The sequence below is a fragment of the Salmo trutta genome, chromosome 40, assembly GCF_901001165.1.
Source record: "Salmo trutta chromosome 40, fSalTru1.1, whole genome shotgun sequence".
NCBI classification, from domain to species: Eukaryota; Metazoa; Chordata; class Actinopteri; order Salmoniformes; family Salmonidae; genus Salmo; species Salmo trutta.
The window spans coordinates 12636858-12656151 of record NC_042996.1 but is presented as its reverse complement, the minus strand read 5'-3'; the positions used below and the strand labels follow the sequence as shown (position 1 = coordinate 12656151).

The window sequence follows — 19294 nt, the reverse complement described above, 5'->3', positions numbered from 1 at the left end:
TCCCTGTCTCCCTGTTCCACAACCAAACTGTAGGGAGTGAAGAGGACTACTAACTAGGTAGGTGTGCCATCATGCCAAGCTACATTATACATTTATTAATGTAAAACATCAAATGACTTGCACTCTTTGTTTTTCTTTGAAGAGATACTCACATAGGATTAAAAACCTTTTGTAACTGTTTCGTACAGTATCTCTTAAATTATTTGAATGGTGCTCTTTGCTTAATATTCTGTGTATTTAAATGTAGTAAAGACTGACTAGAGGTAAATTCTAATATTAGATCAAAGTGTGTGTGTGTGTGTGTGTGTGTGTGTGTGTGTGTGTATACATGCATATCATAGACAAAGTGGGAATCAATAGATGTTGAAATTAAATCTCCATCACACCTTTTAACTCGACTTAGATTATACATGTATTTGCTATTTTCAAAGTTTATTCTATGTATCTGTTCCATGGAGTAACTGCAGTACTACTTTCATAGTCAAATCACATCATCACTTCCTTGTCCTTTTTGTTTTCCCTTGAAAGGTACAGCACTGACGGCCTTAAAACGTGGTTAAAAATAGAATTGTTATATCATTGGTCTGTCTATGAATTTGAGTGGTTGCATTATCGAAGCCCATCCCTCAGCTGTTAACCAAAACAGAGGCGGGGTGGACACTTTGTTCTTGTTTCAATTATGGCTTCTAGCTTTGAACCATGTCATCTCTTCACAATGACCATGATACAGCCAGTACTTCTACTCCTGCTACTGGGTAAGAGATCAGATGGGATGAATATTCCTCTCTTGGTATTATAAACCAATCTGCTATGACTTATCTAATGAGTCTCAGTTTAACCAACATTTAGGACATTTACAGAACTCTCTCCTTGAGTGGACACAGTTGTATTCCAACTTCATAATCACTGAACTAAAATATAAGTCCTAAGGTTGATGTCGGTGTCACAATCTAAACAGAAAAAGAGATTGACCATCCCAAAAATAACTGATGGGACATTTATCCCCACAGCAGTCAAGTTCTCACCAGTGTTTGGGACTGCGATACCAGTACTGGAGGGAACCTCTGTGACCCTTGTCTACAGATTTCCCAGTGAGGGGAATCACATGCTTAATACAACCTTGAGTGAAACCAGTACTTGCAAATGGTGGCCCTGTTGTAATTCCATAGCTGAGACAACAATACCTACCATCACACAAGGAAACAAATACAGATCTATAACTGGAGTTGGGATGGTGAACTTCACAGTTTCAAACCTTCAGCCTACAGACAGTGGGAACTACTGTTGCAGTGCAGAGATCTCTAAACCTTTAGAATGCTACAGCCTGAGGGTAGTGAAAGGTATGTGTTGCACTTCATACTACTGGTTGTCAATGGACTTTGTTCAGTGCACATGTCACCATACAGTAGGAAGGAACATGAAGGGTTGACCAGCTTGTGTGTATTGTGAGGTGCACAAGCCAAAACTCTTCATGGTCAATGCTGTCTGTTACTGAATTTGGTTTGAATACTAACATTTTGTATGTATTGAATGTTTGAGCACACCAACCACTTCCATCAAAAAGCAAAAGTCAATGATTTGTGTCTTCATCTCTATGTATGAGTGTTGCGTTTATGCATCACTATTGTGTTTTTTCCCTAACAAAGTCGGTACTGCTGGTAATGTAATTTTGCTGGTGCCTAGTGTTGCTTTATCCTGTGTCCCTTTCTGACGGTCTGTGTCGAAATACTTCCAGGTCACACAGATTGCAACAGGGATCTACTGGACGGATTGGATTTTCTGGGCAGCGATATTGAGAATCAGCCAATCACAATCCAAAGTGCAAGTCAGTGCAGGCAGGAATGCACCAATATTGACAAGTGCCAGTACTTCACATTTAATTGGAAGGAGACAGAAATGAGGTACATGCTCAAAGATTTTCCCCTTTGTGATTGGGCAAATTAGGTCAGCCATATACTTTTTAGATCAGCACCAGTCGTCTTTGTAACTACTTCCACATTTTGTGATATTTATTCCACAGAAACAAATGTTCCTTGAAGGCCTCAACTGGTGATCTGATGAACTCAACAATTACAATACAGCGCCTCCAAAATGCAACCTCAGGCTATTCCCTGAAAAACTGCAGTGGTAAAGGTGACTAGATTCATATAGTATACGGTGCCTAATGAGCAGAGATTGTTAATAGGCCCTAATAAACAGGGTAGCGTCATTGATACCTAACTCTGTTACACTGTTTCTGTTTACATTACATCTGTTAAAGGTGTAATTTAAGGTACTGTACATCATCAAGCAAGCACCACAGCGCTCTAAGAGAAACTTTAAACTACAGACCAACGATGTGTGATTTGAGTCTTTATTCTAGTGCATGAAGAATACACAGTATATTGTTGTCTACACCCTATGTATTTATTTAATTTTTCTAAACACATACATATTCATAATAATTGACAGATTTTGGAAGGAGTTTGCAAATGTATTAATTTCTCCATGCCCCAGACATGTCATCTGTTGCTTTCATCAATTAAATGGATATTTCTATGTTACTCTGCTATCACACAGTATGTGTTGCCTATATTTCAGAATAGATAGTGGAAGCTAAACATAATGTTTGCCACTCAACACAACAAGCAGTCTGATAATCATTTTCCTATATTTTAAACAGTCACCTACTTTGCCAAAAAGTACAGCCTTGTCCTTAAGGAGAAAAACTGGACCGATGCACAAGAGTACTGCAGACAGCACTACACAAACCTGTCCATCATTCACACAGAAGAGGATTGGAAGGCAATTCAATACGCTTTGAGTAATTTTAGTGGTGATGTGTGGATTGGCCTCAATGGAAATGGGCCTGTTCAAACTCAAAAGTGGAGTTGGTCTGATGGGGAGGACTTGATGTTCTTAAACTGGGATGGTGGTTTTGGCAGCGTGCTCGACATTCATTGTGCCGTTTCAGTTTCTTCTCGGTTTCGACAACAGTTGTGTAACACCACATTACCCTACATGTGTCAATACGGTATGGGCTCTCCCTTTCAGTCTCTAAAACTGTTATTGTTTCCACTTCAAATCACTGGATGTCAGATCTCAAAATATCCCCTGTAATTGACTTCCTGGATATGTTTCTTATTAACTGTCTTAGGAAATCTGATAAATAACTTTTCACTTTTCCTCCTATAAGTTCGTCATGACAATGGAGAAACAGAGAAGGTGTATGAGCTGATAACCGAACCAAAGATCCAGGAGGAGGCTGTGAAAGCCTGCAACCATCAACAAGGAGAACTGGCGAGTATCTGTAACCAGAAAGAGCAGGATGCCTTTGATGAGTTGACTAAAGGGATCACCTGGATTGGACTAAAGCACCAGGACAACAAATGGAATTGGTCCAGTGGGGAACCATTTCAGAAATGGGACAATCCAATGCTTGTGGGAGACGGAAACTGTGTAAAGCTGAACTCAGAAAATGACAGAAAATGGACACCAGAAAATTGTTCTACTCAAATTCGTTTCCTGTGCTATGGGGGTAAGTTGACCACCGGGAGAGTGTTATCAAACTAGTGTTGACATCATCAATGACTAGGTTTTATCATCTATGACTAGGTTGTATAGAATCTCCCAAAAAATAAAAATGATTACAATTAGGATTACAATATTTCAGTATCACTGATCAACATGACTGGAAACAGGCACTAATTTGCATGTATTCTACTTAATTTTTGACAGATGAACATCCAAGAAACACCACTGGGGAGTCCACCACCTCACCAACTACCTCCACCACCTCACCACCTACCACTACTAATGGAGAGTCCACCACCTCACCAACAACCACTACTAATGGAGAGTCCACCACCTCACCACCTACCACTGCTAATGGACAGTCCACCACCTCACTAAGTACTACTACTAATGGACAATCCACCACCTCACCAACTACCACTACTAATGGAGAGTCCACCACCTCACCAACTACCACTACTAATGGAGAGTCCACTACCTCACCACCTACCACTACTACTGGACAGTCCACCACCTCACTTACTACCACTACTAATGGAGAGTCCACCACCTCACCAACTACCACTACTAATGGAGAGTCCACCACCTCACCAACTACCACTACTAATCGACAGTCCACCACCTCACCACCTACCACTACTACTGGACAGTCCACCACCTCACCACCTACCACTACTAATGGACAGTCCACCACCTCACCAACTACCACTACTAATGGAGAGTCCACCATCTCACCAACTACCACTACTAATGGACAGTCCACCACCTCACCAACTACCACTACTAATGGAGAGTCCACCACCTCACCAACTACCACTACTAATGGACAGTCCACCACCTCACCACCTACCACTACTACTGGACAGCCCACCACCTCACCAACTACCACTACTAATGGAGAGTCCACCACCTCACCAACTACCACTACTAATGGACAGTCCACCACCTCACCACCTACCACTACTACTGGACAGTCCACCACCTCACCACCTAACACTGCTAATGGACAGTCCACCACCTCACCAACTACCACTGCTAATGGACAGTCCACCACCTCACCACCTACCACTACTAATGGAGAGTCCACCACCTCACCAACTACCACTACTAATGGAGAGTCCACCACCTCAACACCTACTACTAATGGACAGTCCACCACCTCACCAACTACCAATACTAATGGAGAGTCCACCACCTCACCACCTACCACTTCTAATGGACAGTCCACCACCTCACCAAATACCACTAGTAATGGAGAGTCCACCACCTCACCACCTACCACTACTAATGGACAGTCCACCAACTCACCAAATACCACTACTAATGGAGAGTCCACAACCTCAACAACTACCACTAAAAATGGAGAGTCCACCACCTCACCACCTACCACTACTAATGGAGAGTCCACCACCTCACCACCTACCACTACTAATGGACAGTCCACCACCTCACCAAATACCACTACTAATGGAGAGTCCACCACCTCACCACCTACCACTACTAATGGACAGTCCACCACCTCACCAAATACCACTACTAATGGACAGTGCACCACCTCACCAACTACCACTACTAATGGAGAGTCCACCACCTCACCACCTACCACTACTAATGGAGAGTCCACCACCTCACCACCTACCACTACTAATGGACAGTCCACCACCTCACCAACTACCACTACTAATGGAGAGTCCACCACCTCACCACCTACCACTACTAATGGACAGTCCACCACCTCACCAACTACCACTACTAATGGACAGTCCACAACCTCACCAACTATCACTACTGATGGAGAGTCCACCACCTCACCACCTACCACCACTACTGGACAGTCCACCACCTCACTTACTACCACTACTAATGGAGAGTCCCACCACCTCACCAACTACCACTACTAATGGAGAGTCCACCACCTCACCAACTACCACTACAACTGGAGAGTCCACCACCTCACCACCTACCACTACTACTGGACAGTCCACCACCTCACCACCTACCACTACTAATGGACAGTCCACCACCTCACCAACTACCACTACTACTGGACAGTCCACCACCTCACCACCTACCACTACTACTGGACAGTCCACCACCTCACCACCTACCACTACTACTGGACAGTCCACCACCTCACTTACTACCACTACTAATGGAGAGTCCACCACCTCATCAACTACCACTACTAATGGAGAGTCCACCACCTCACCAACTACCACTATTAATCGACAGTCCACCACCTCACCAACTATCACTACTAATGGAGAGTCCACCCCCTCACCACCTACCACTACTACTGGACAGTCCACCACCTCACCACCTACCACTACTAATGGACAGTCCACCTCCTCACCAACTACCACTGCTAATGGAGAGTCCACCACCTCACCAACTACCACTACTAATGGACAGTGCACCACCTCACCAACTACCACTACTAATGGAGAGTCCACCACCTCACCAACTACTATTACTAATGGACAGTCCACCACCTCACCACCTACCACTACTACTGGACAGTCCACCACCTCACCAACTACCACTACTAATGGAGAGTCCACCACCTCACCAACTACCACTACTAATGGACAGTCCACCACCTCACCACCTACCACTACTACTGGACAGTCCACCACCCTCACTTACTACCACTACTAATGGAGAGTCCACCACCTCACCAACTACCACTGCTAATGGACAGTCCACCACCTCACCACCTACCACTACTAATGGAGAGTCCACCACCTCACCAACTACCACTACTAATGGAGAGTCCACCACCTCACCACCTACCACTACTAATGGACAGTCCACCACCTCACCAACTACCACTACTAATGGAGAGTCCACCACCTCACCACCTACCACTACTAATGGAGAGTCCACCACCGAGCCACCTTCCACTACTAATGGACAGTCCACCACCTCACCAAATACCACTAGTAATGGAGAGTCCACCACCTCACCACCTACCACTACTAATGGACAGTCCACCACCTCACCAAATACCACTACTAATGGAGAGTCCACCACCTCACCAACTACCACTACTAATGGAGAGTCCACCACCTCACCACCTACCACTACTAATGGAGAGTCCACCACCTCACCACCTACCACTACTACTGGACAGTCCACCACCTCACCAAATACCACTACTAATGGAGAGTCCACCACCTCACCACCTACCACTACTAATGGACAGTCCACCACCTCACCAAATACCACTACTAATGGACAGTGCACCACCTCACAGCCTAACACTACTAATGGACAGTCCACCACCTCACCAACTACCACTACTAATGGAGAGTCCACCACCTCACCACCTACCACTACTAATGGAGAGTCCACCACCTCACCACCTACCACTACTAATGGACAGTCCACCACCTCACCAACTACCACTACTAATGGAGAGTCCACCACCTCACCACCTACCACTACTAATGGACAGTCCACCACCTCACCACCTACCAGTACTAATGGACAGTCCACCACCTCACCAACTACCACTACTACTGGACAGTCCACCACCTCACCACCTACCACTACTAATGGAGATTCCACCACCTCACCACCTACCACTACTAATGGAAAGTCCACCACCTCACCAACTACCACTACTAATGGAGAGTCCACCACCTCACCACCTACCACTACTAATCGAGAGTCCACCACCTCACCACCTACCACTACTAATGGACAGTCCACCACCTCACCAACTACCACTACTAATGGAGAGTCCACCACCTTACCACCTACCACTACTAATGGACAGTCCACCACCTCACCACCTACCAGTACTAATGGACAGTCCACCACCTCACCAACTATCACTACTAATGGACAGTCCACAACCTCACCAACTATCACTACTGATGGAGAGTACACCACCTCACCACCTACCAATACTAATGGACAGTCCACTACCTCACTAAGTACCACTACTAATGGACAATCCACCACCTCATCTCCTACCACTACTACTGGACAGTCCACCACCTCACCACCTACCACTACTACTGGACAGTCCACCACCTCACCACCTAACACTACTAATGGAGAGTCCACCACCTCACCAACTACCACTACTAATGGAGAGTCCACCACCTCACCACCTACCACTACTAATGGACAATCCACCACCTCACCACTACCACTACTACTGGACAGTCCACCACCTCACCACCTACCATTACTAATGGAGAGTCCACCACCTCACCACCTACCACTACTAATGGACAGTCCACCACCTCAACACCTACCACTACTACTGGACAGTCCACCACCTCACCACCTACCACTACTACTGGGACAGTCCACCACCTCACCACCTACCACTACTAATGGAGAGTCCACCACCTCACCACCTACCACTACTAATGGAACAGTCCACCACCTCACCACCTACCACTACTAATGGACAGTCCACCACCTCACCACCTACCCACTACTAATGGACAATCCACCACCTCACCACCCTACCACTACTACTGGACAGTCCACCACCTCACTAAGTACCACTACTAATGGACAATCCACCACCTCACCACCCTACCAGTACTACTGGACAGTCCACCACCTCACCACCCTACCACTACTACTGGACAGTCCACCACCTCAACACCTAACACTACTAATGGCCAGTCCACCACCTCACCACTTATTACTATTAATGGGCAGTACACCACCTCACCAACTACCACTACTAATGGAGAGTCCACCACCTCACCCACCTACCACTACTAATGGAGAGTCCACCACCTCACCCACCTACCACTAGTAATGGACAGTCCACCACCCTCACCAACTACCACTACTAATGGAGAGTCCACCACCTCACCACCTACCACTACTACTGGACAGTCCACCACCTCACCACCTACCACTACTACTGGACAGTCCACACCTCACACCTACACTACTAATGGAGAGTCCACAGTCACCACCCTAACACTACTAATGGACAGTCACCACCTCACCACCTACCCACTACTAATGGACAGTCCACCACCTCACCACCTACCCACTACTAATGGACAATCCACCACCTCACCACCTACCACTACTACTGGACAGTCCACCACCTCACCAAATACCACTACTAATGGAGAGTCCACCACCTCACCACCTACCACTACTAATGGACAGTCCCACCACCTCACCAATACCACTACTAATGGACAGTGCACCACCTCACCACCTACCACTACTAATGGACAGTCCACCACCTCACCACCTACCACTACTAATGGACAATCCACCACCTCACCACCTACCCACTACTACTGGACAGTCCACCACCTCACCAAATACCACAACTACTGGACAGTGCACCACCTCACCACCTAACACTACTAATGGACAGTCCACCACCTCACCACCTACCACTACTAATGGACAGTCCACCACCCTCACCACCTACCACTACTAATGGAGAGTCCACCACTCACCACCTACCACTTACTAATGGACAGTCCACCACCTCATCAAACTACCACTACTAATGGAGAGTCCACCACCTCACCACTACCACTACTAATGGAGAGTCCACCACCTCACAACCTACCACTACTAATTCGGACAGTCCACCACCTCACCAACTACCACTACTAATGGAGAGTCCACCACCATTACCACCTACCACTACTAATGGACAGTCCACCCACCTCACCACCTACAGCATCCTAATGGACAGTCCACCACCTCACCAACTATCACGACTAATGGATCAGTCCACAACCTCACCAACTATCACTACTGATGGAGAGTACACACCTCACCACCTACCACTACTCATGGACAGTCCACCACCTCACTAAGTACCACTACTAATGGACAATCCACCCACCTCACCACCTACCACCTCTACTGGACAGTCCACCACCTCACCACCTACCACTACTACTGGACCAGTCCACCCACCTCACCACCTAACACTACTACTGACCAGTCCACCACTCACCACTATTACTATTAATGGCAGACACCACCTCACCAACTACCACTACTAAATGGAGAGTCCACCACCTCACCACCTACCACTACTAATGGAGAGTCCACACCTCCAACCTACCATTACTAATGGACAGTCCACCACCTCACCAACTACCACTACTAATGGAGAGTCCACCACCCACCCCCTACCACTACAATGGACAGTCCACCACCCTCACCACCTACCACTACTAATGGAGAGTCCACCCACCTCCCCACCTACCACATACCTAATGGAGAGTCCACCACCTCACTAAGTCCCACTACTAATGGACAATCCACCACCTCACCACCTAACACTATTAATGGCCAGTACACCACCTCACCACTTATTACTATTAATGGGCAGTACCACCACCTCACAACTACCACTCCTAATGGAGGAGTCCACCACCTCACCACCTACCACTACTAATGGAGAGTCCACCACCTCACCACTTACCACTACTAATGGAACAGTCCACCACCTCACAACTACCATTACTACTGGACAGTCCACCACCTCACCACCTACCACTACTACTGGACAGTCACCACCTCACTTACTACCATACTAATGGAGAGTCCACCACCCTCACCAACTACCACACTACTAATGGAGAGTCCACCCACCTCACCAAACTACCATACTAATCGACAGTCACCACCTCACCAATATCACTACTGATGGAGAGTCCACCCACCTCACACCACTACCACTACTAATGGACAATCCACCACCTACCACCTACCACTATACTGGACAGTCCACCACCTCACCTAAGTACACTACTAATGGACAATCACACCCTCACACCTACCACTACTACTGGACAATCCACCACCTCACCACCTACCATACTACTGGACAGTCCACCACCTCACCTAACATACTAATGTCCAGTCCACCACCTCACCACTTATTACTATATGGGCAGTACACCACCTCACCAACTACCACTACTAATGGAGAGTCACCACCTCACCACCTACCACTACTAATGGAGAGTCCACCACCTCCACCTACCACTACTAATGGACAGTCCACCACCTCACCAACTATCACTACTAATGGAGAGTCCACACCTCACCACTACCATACTAATGGAGGTCCACCACCTCACCACCTACCACTACTAATGGGAGTCCACCACCTCACCACCTACCACTACTAAGGAGAGTCCACCTCACCATCTACCACTATTATTGGCCAGTCCACCACCTCACCACTTATTACTATTAATGGGCAGTACACCACCTCACCAACTACCCTACTAATGGAGAGTCCACCACCTCACCACCTACACTACTAATGGAGAGTCTACCACCTCACAACTACCATACATGGACAGTCCACCACCTCACCAACTACCACACCTAATGGAGAGTCCACCACCTCACCACCTACCACTACTAATTGACAGTCCAACACCCTCAACAACTACCCACTTACGAAATGGACATTCCACAACAGCTCACCAACTATCCTACTGATGGAGAGTATAACACCTCACCCTAACATCCACTATCTGGACCAGTCCACCACCTCACTCCACTTACTTACCACTTCCTAATGGACAGTCCACCCCTCACCAACTTACCACTACTACTGGACCAGTCCACCACCTTCATCCACCTACCCTACTACTGGACAGTCCACCCCTCACTCTACTCCACTACTACTGGACCAGTCCACCACCTCACCACCTACCACTACTAATGGACAGTTCCACCACCCTCACCCAACATACCACTACAATGGAGAGTCACCACCTCACCAAACTACCACTACTAATGGACAGTCCACCACCTCACAATACCACTACTAATGGAGGAGGTCCACCACCTCACCAACTACCACTACTAATGACAGTCCACCACCTCCCCACCTTACCACTACTACTGGACAGTCCACCACCTCACCAACTACCACTACTAATGGAGAGTCCACCATCACCAACTACCACTATGGACAGTCCACCACCTCACCACCTACCATACTACTGGACAGTCCACCACCTCACTTACTACCACTACTAATGGAGAGTCCACCACTCACAACTACCACTGCTAATGGACAGTCCAACCTCATCACTTACCACTACTAATGGGCAGTACACCACCTCACCAACTACCACTACTAATGGAGAGTCCACCACCTCACCACCTACAACTACTAATGGAGAGTCCACCACCTCACCACCTACCACTACTAATGGACAGTTCACCACCTCACCAACTACTACTAATGGAGAGTCCACCACCTCACCACCTACCACTACTAATGGACAGTCCCACCTCACACACCTACCACTACTATTGGAGAGTCCACCACCTCACCACCTACCACTACAAATGGAGAGTCCACCACCTCACCACCTACCACTACTACTGGACAGTCCACCACCTCACCACCTAACACTACTAATGGAGAGTCCACCACCTCACCAACTACCACTACTAATGGACAGTCCACCACCTCACCACCTACCACTATACTGGACAGTCCACCACCTCACCACCTACCACTACTAATGGAGAGTCCACCACCTCACCAACTACCACTACTAATGGACAGTCCACCACCTCACCAACTACCACTATACTGGACAGTCCACCCCCTCACCACTACCACTACTAATGGAGAGTCCACCACCTCACCACCTACCACTACTAATGGAGAGTCCACCACCTCACCACCTACCACTACTAATGGACAGTCCACCACCTCACCAACTACCACTACTAATGGAGAGTCCACCACCTCACCACCTACCACTACTAATGGAGAGTCCACCACCTCACCACCTACCACTACTAATGGACAGTCCACCACCTCACCAACTACCACTACTAATGGAGAGTCCACCACCTTACCACCTACCACTACTAATGGACAGTCCACCACCTCACCACCTACCAGTACTAATGGACAGTCCACCACCTCACCAACTATCACTACTAATGGACAGTCCACCACCTCACCAACTATCACTACTAATGGAGAGTTCACCACCTCACCACCTACCACTACTAATGGACAGTCCACCACCTCACTAAGTAACCACTACTAATGGACAATCCACCACCTCACCACCTACCACTACTACTGGACAGTCCACCACCTCACCACCTAACACTACTACTGGACAGTCCACCACCTCACCACCTAACACTACTAATGGAGAGTCCACCACCCTCACCACTACCACTACTAATGGAGAGTCCACCACCTCACCACCTACCACTACCTACTGGACAGTCCACCACCTCACTAAGTTACCACTACTATGGACAATCCACCACCTCACCACCTACCACTATTAATGGCCAGTCAACCACCTCACCACTTATTACTATTAATGGGAGTACACCACCTCACCAACTACCAATACTAATGGAGAGTCCACCACCTCACCACCTACCACTACTAATGGAGAGTCCACCACCTCACCACCTACCACTACTAATGGACAGTTCACCACCTCACCAACTACCACTACTAATGGAGAGTCCACCACCTCAACCCCCTACCACTACTAATGTACAGTCCACCACCTCACCACCTACCACTACTATTGGCGAGTCCACCACCTCACCACCTACCACTACAAATGGAGAGTCCACCACCTCACCACCTACCATACTACTGGACAGTCCACCACCTCACCACCTAACACTACTAATGGAGAGTCCACCACCTCACCAACTACCCCTACTAATGGACAGTCCACCACCTCACCACCTACCACTACTACTGGACAGTCCACCACTCACCAACTACCACTACTAATGGAGAGTCCACCACCTCACCAACTACCAACTACTAATGGACAGTCCACCACCTCACCACCTACCACTATACTGGACATTCCACCACCTCACTTACTACCACTACTAATGGAGAGTCCACCACCTCACCAACTACCACTGCTAATGGACAGTCCACACCCTCACCACCTACCACTACTAATGGAGAGTCCTCCACCTCACCAACTACCACTACTTAATGGACGAGTCCACCACCTCACCACCTACCACTACTAATGGACGTCCACCACCTCACCAACTACCACTACCTAATGGAGAGTCCACCACCTCACCACCTACCACTACTAATGTAGAGGCCACCACCTCACCACCTACCACTACTAATGGACAGTCCACCACCTCACCAAATACCACAAGTAATGGAGAGTCCACCACCTCACCACCTACCACTACTAATGGACAGTCCACCACCTCACCAAATACCACTACTAAGGAGAGTCCACCACCTCACCAACTCCCATACTAATGGAGAGTCCACCACCTCACCACCTACCACTGCTAATGGAGAGTCCCACCACCTCACCACCTACCACTACTAATGGACAGTCCACCACCCTCACCAAATACCACTACTAATGGAGAGTCCACCACCTCACCACCTACCACTACTAATGGACAGTCCACCACCTCACCAAATACCACTACTAATGGACAGTGCATCACCACCTACCACTACGGACAGTCCACCACCTCACCAACTACCACTACTAATGGACAGTCCACCCCCTCACCACTACCACTACTAATGGACAATCCACCACCTCACCACCTACCATTACTACTGGACAGTCCACCACCTCACCACCTACCACTACATGGAGAGTCCACCACCTCACCACCTACAACTACTAATGGAGAGTCCACCACCTCACCACCTACCACTACTAATGGACAGTTCACCACCTCACCAACTACCACTACTAATGGAGAGTCCACCACCTCACCACTACCACTACTAATGGACAGTCCACCACCTCACCACCTACCACTACTAATGGAGAGTCCACCACCTCACCACCTACCACTACAAATGGAGAGTCCACCACCTCACCACCTACCACTACTACTGGACAGTCCACCACCTCACCCACCTAACACTACTAATGGAGAGTCCACCACCTCACCAACTACACTACTAAGGACAGTCCACCACCTCACCACCTACCCACTACTACTGGACAGTCAACCACCCTCAACAACTACACTATAACTGGAGAGTCCACCACCTCACCAACTACCACTACTAATGGACAGTCCACACCCTCACCCACCTACCCACTACTACTGGACCATTCCACCCACCTCACTACTACCACTACTAAGGAGAGTCCACCCACCCCCTCACCACCTACCACTGCTAACTGGACAGTCCACCACCTCACCACCTACCACTACTAATGGAGAGTCCTCCTCACCCAACTACCATACTAATGGAGAGTCACCACCTCACCACTACCACTACTAATGGACAGTCCACACCCTCACCAACTACCACTACTAATGGAGAGTCCACCACCTCAACACCTACCACTACTAATGTAGAGCCACACCTCACCAACCTCACCACTACTAATGGACAGTCCACCACCCTCACCAAATACCACAAGTAATGGAGAGTCCACCACCTCACCACCTACCACTACTAATGGACAGTCCACCACCTCACCAAATACCACTAAAGGAGAGTCCACCACCTCACCAACTACCACTACTAATGGAGAGTCCACCACTCACCACCTACCACTGCTAATGGAGAGTCCACCACCTCACCACCTACCACTACTAATGGACAGTCCACCACCTCACCAATACCACTACTAATGGAGAGTCCACCACCTCACCACTACCACTACTAATGGACAGTCCACCACCTCACCAAATACCACTACTAATGGACAGTGCACCACCTCACCACCTACCACTACTAATGGACAGTCCACCACCTCACCAACTACCACTACTAATGGAGAGTCCACCACCTCACCACCTACCACTACTAATGGAGAGTCCACCACCTCACCACCTACCACTATAATGGACAGTCCACCACCTCACCAACTACCACTACTAATGGAGAGTCCACCACCTTACCCTACCACTACTAATGGACAGTCCACCACCTCACCACCTACCAGTACTCAATGGACAGTCCACCCCACCTCACCAACTACCACTACACTGGACAGTCCACCCCCTCAACCACCTACCACTACTAATGGAGAGTCCACCACCTCACCACCTACCACTACTAATGGACAGTCCAGCACCTCACCAAACTACCACTACTAATGGAGAGTCCACCACCTCACCACCCTACCACTACTAATGGAGAGTCCACCACCTCACCACCTACCACTATAATGGACAGTCCCCACCTCACCAACTACCACTACTAATGGAGAGTCCACCACCCTTACCACCTACCACTACTACTGGACAGTCCACCACCTCACCACCTACCAGTACTAATGGACAGTCCACCACCTCACCAACTAATCACTACTAATGGACAGTCCACAACCTCACCAACTATCCCTACTGATGGAGAGTACACCACCTCACCACCTACCACTACTAATGGACAGTCCACCACCTCACTAAGTACCACTATTAATGGCCAGTCCAACACCTCACCACTTATACTATTAATGGGCAGTACACCACCTCACCAACTACCACTACTAATGGAGAGGTCCACCACCTCACCACCTACAACTACTAATGGAGAGTCCACCACCTCACCACCTACCACTACTAATGGACAGTTCACCACCTCACCAACTACGACTACTAATGGAGAGTTCCACCACCTCACCACCTACCACTACTAATGGACAGTCCAACACCTCACCACCTACCACTACTAATGGGAGAGTCCACCACATCACCACCTACCACTACAAAGGAGAGTCCACCACCTCACCACTACCACTACTACTGGACAGTCCACCACCTCACCCACCTAACACTACTAATGGACAGTCCACCACCTCACCACCTAACACTACTAATGGAGAGTCCACCACCTCACCAACTACCACTACTAATGGAGAGTCCACCCCCTCACCACCTACCACTACTACTGGACAATCCACCACCTCACCACCTACCATTACTATGGACAGTCCACCACCTCACCACCTACCACTACTAATGGAGAGTCCACCCACCTCACCACCTACCACTACTAATGGACAGTCCACCACCTCACCACCTACCACTACTACTGGACAGTCCACCACCTCACCACCTACCACTACTACTGGACAGTCCACCACCTCACCACCTACCACTACTAATGGAGAGTCCACCAGCTCACCACCTACCACTACTAATGGACAGTCCACCAGCTCACCACCTACCACTACTAATGGACAGTCCACCACCTCACCACCTACCACTAATAATGGACAATCCACCCCCTCACCACCTACCACTACTACTGGACAGTCCACCACCTCACCACCTACCACTTACTAATCTAGAGTCCACCAGCTCACCACCTACCACTACTACTGGACAGTCCACCACCTCACCACCTACCACTACTAATGGAGAGTCCACCACCTCACCACCTACCACTACTACGGACAGTCCACCACCTCACCAACTACCACTACTAATGGAGAGTCCACCACCACCTCACCACCTACCACTACTAATGGACAGTCCACCACCTCACCACCTACCACTACTAATGGACAGTCCACCACCTCACCAACTACCACCTACTAATGGGACAGTCCACAACCTCGCCAAACTATCACTACTAATAGACAGTCCACCACCTCACCACCTACCACTACTACTGGACAGTCCACCACCTCACCACCTAACATACTACTGGACAGTCCACCACCTCACTAAGTACCACTACTAATGGAGAGTCCACCACCTTCACCAACTACCACTACTAATGAACAGTCCACCACCTCACCACTTATTACTATTAATGGGCAGTACACCACCTCACCACTTATTACTATTAATGGGCAGTACACCACCTCACCAACTACCACTACTAATGAAACAGTCCACCACCTCACCACCTACCACTACTAATGGAGAGTTCACCACCTCACCAACTACCACTACTAATGGACAGTCCACCTCCACACCACCAACCTCAACTTCCTGCGGACAACTGACTTCATCAGGTTCCTCCTCCCCAGACAGGGATCCCACATCCTCCCCCAGTAGTACAACTTCTCCACTCCATCCTGGTGAGTGTCAGACATGGAGCTACATCTCTACCAATCTGCACAAGGTGTACAGGTGGCAGTTGTTGGACATTTAATGGCAGATAAGAGCTTGAGTGTATTTGTATTCAGTGGTGGAAAAAGTGCCCAATTGTCATCAGGTAAGATGACAATTGGGTAAGAGTAAGATACCTTAATAGAAAAGTATATAAGTGAATGTCCGCCAGTAATATACTACTTGAGTAAAATGATTGGTTCTAAATATACATAAGTATCAAAGTTAAAAGTATATATAGTTTCAAATTCTTTATAAAGGGTTTCTTGTTTTTTCAGCCAGGGGCACACTCCAACACTAATTTACAAATGAACCATTTGTGTTTAGTGAGTCTGCCAGATCAGAGCCAGAAGGGATGACCAGGGATGATAATTGACAATTTCTGTCCAGCTAAGCATTCAAAATGTAACAAGTACTTAAAGTTGTCAAGGGAAAATGTAAGGAGTAAACATACATCATTTTCTTTAACAATGTAGAGAAGTAAAAGTTGTCAAAACTATAATAGTAAATTAATGTACAGATACCCAACAAAAATTACTTAAGTAGTACTTTCAAGAATTTTTATTTAGGTACTTTACACCACTGTGTGTTTTTTAATTTCTGAACTTAAATAAGAATTGCAATTTCATGGTGTGTTTGTTTTGTCCATACAGATGACCTGCACTACATCAACGATTCCAAGAGCTGGATCAATGCCATGGAGTTCTGCAGGAAGTCGTGGCTCCAAGTCCAACCTGGTGCACATCACCAACCAGACCGTGCAGGCTGACGTGACCCAGCTCCTGGCCAATGTGGAGCTGGCATGTGGGGGGGTGTGGATTGGTCTGGAGAGGTCCATCTTGAGTGGAACGCCCCCTGGCTGTGGACCAGTGGTGATGTTGATAAGGTGGTGAAGTACAGCGAGTGGCACAGCTGCTTCCCCCTCAACCCACATCAATTACCACTGTGGTAAGATGGTCCGGGTTGGTAACGGAGAACTGAAGTGGCTGGATGCTTCCTGTCATCAGGAATTACCCTTCATATGTCAGGGTATGTTGCTCAACTTTGGAGCTCCTATTTTAGGGCTTGTTCTGCAAGGTGGGATATTCAGAACGTTGCAGATAGACAAATATTACATAGAACTGTCATGGTTTACTGTGGAATAGAGATGTGCTGTCTTGACTGTCATCTCATCTCTATGCAATGTATTACTTTATGCAATGCTCTGATATACCTCCCTATTGAATAAGGCTCAACCTACATCCCAGACACGCCCCTCTCTACAGCTGACTACTATCTGCATTGCTCCTTTCCTCCCTTTAACCTCCCTCCCTTTTACAGTCTAGACTCACTCTACTAGTAATAGTCTTTAGAATGAGCCAAAACATTAATGGCAAGACCTGGTCATAAAAGATACATCAATGTCCTCTCATCCTGTATATGATGTTTTAACAGATCTCCACTAGAGGGCTCTACATGGCAGCCTGGACAGTCTGCAGATAGACACCACACTGATCTACCAGAGAGACTACCACACTCATGGTCTGGAAGGAACCTGCATTTCAATTCATAATATTTTACACCAATATAACTATTACTATTATTAGGACTTTTTACTGTCATATTTTACGTTATATTACTTAATGATACTGTACTTACATATACTGACTCATAAGCATTGTTATGTGACCTATAATTTACTGTAATACTTGTATTGTTTTAAAATAGAGTAAGAAAG

The 19294-nt window shown here is 47.7% G+C and overlaps 1 protein-coding gene and 1 long non-coding RNA gene across 2 annotated transcripts; both read left to right on the top strand.

The window, feature by feature from the left end:
- Nucleotides 1–1692: 1692 nt before the first annotated feature.
- Nucleotides 1693–3739, top strand: LOC115180256 (secretory phospholipase A2 receptor-like). The gene is made up of 4 exons (XM_029742198.1): nucleotides 1693–1901; nucleotides 2021–2133; nucleotides 2663–3013; nucleotides 3176–3739. The coding sequence occupies exons 1-4, from the start codon at nucleotides 1897–1899 to the stop codon at nucleotides 3550–3552; spliced, it is 846 nt and encodes a 281-aa protein (XP_029598058.1). The 5' UTR covers nucleotides 1693–1896; the 3' UTR covers nucleotides 3553–3739.
- Nucleotides 3740–16984: 13245 nt separating this feature from the next.
- On the top strand, nucleotides 16985–19055 carry LOC115180258 (uncharacterized). Its single transcript, XR_003873047.1, has 3 exons — nucleotides 16985–17546; nucleotides 18231–18606; nucleotides 19012–19055. It is a non-coding gene; the product is annotated as an uncharacterized LOC115180258 (long non-coding RNA).
- Nucleotides 19056–19294: the final 239 nt, after the last annotated feature.

What these genes read in the sequence shown, in the direction of transcription:
- LOC115180256 (XM_029742198.1), top strand. An exon ending in GAAAAACTGCAGTGGTAAAG is followed by an intron (nt 2,134 to 2,662) that starts GTGACTAGATTC and finishes TATTTTAAACAG; the next exon opens with TCACCTACTTTGCCAAAAAG. An exon ending in ACCCTACATGTGTCAATACG is followed by an intron (nt 3,014 to 3,175) that starts GTATGGGCTCTC and finishes TCCTCCTATAAG; the next exon opens with TTCGTCATGACAATGGAGAA.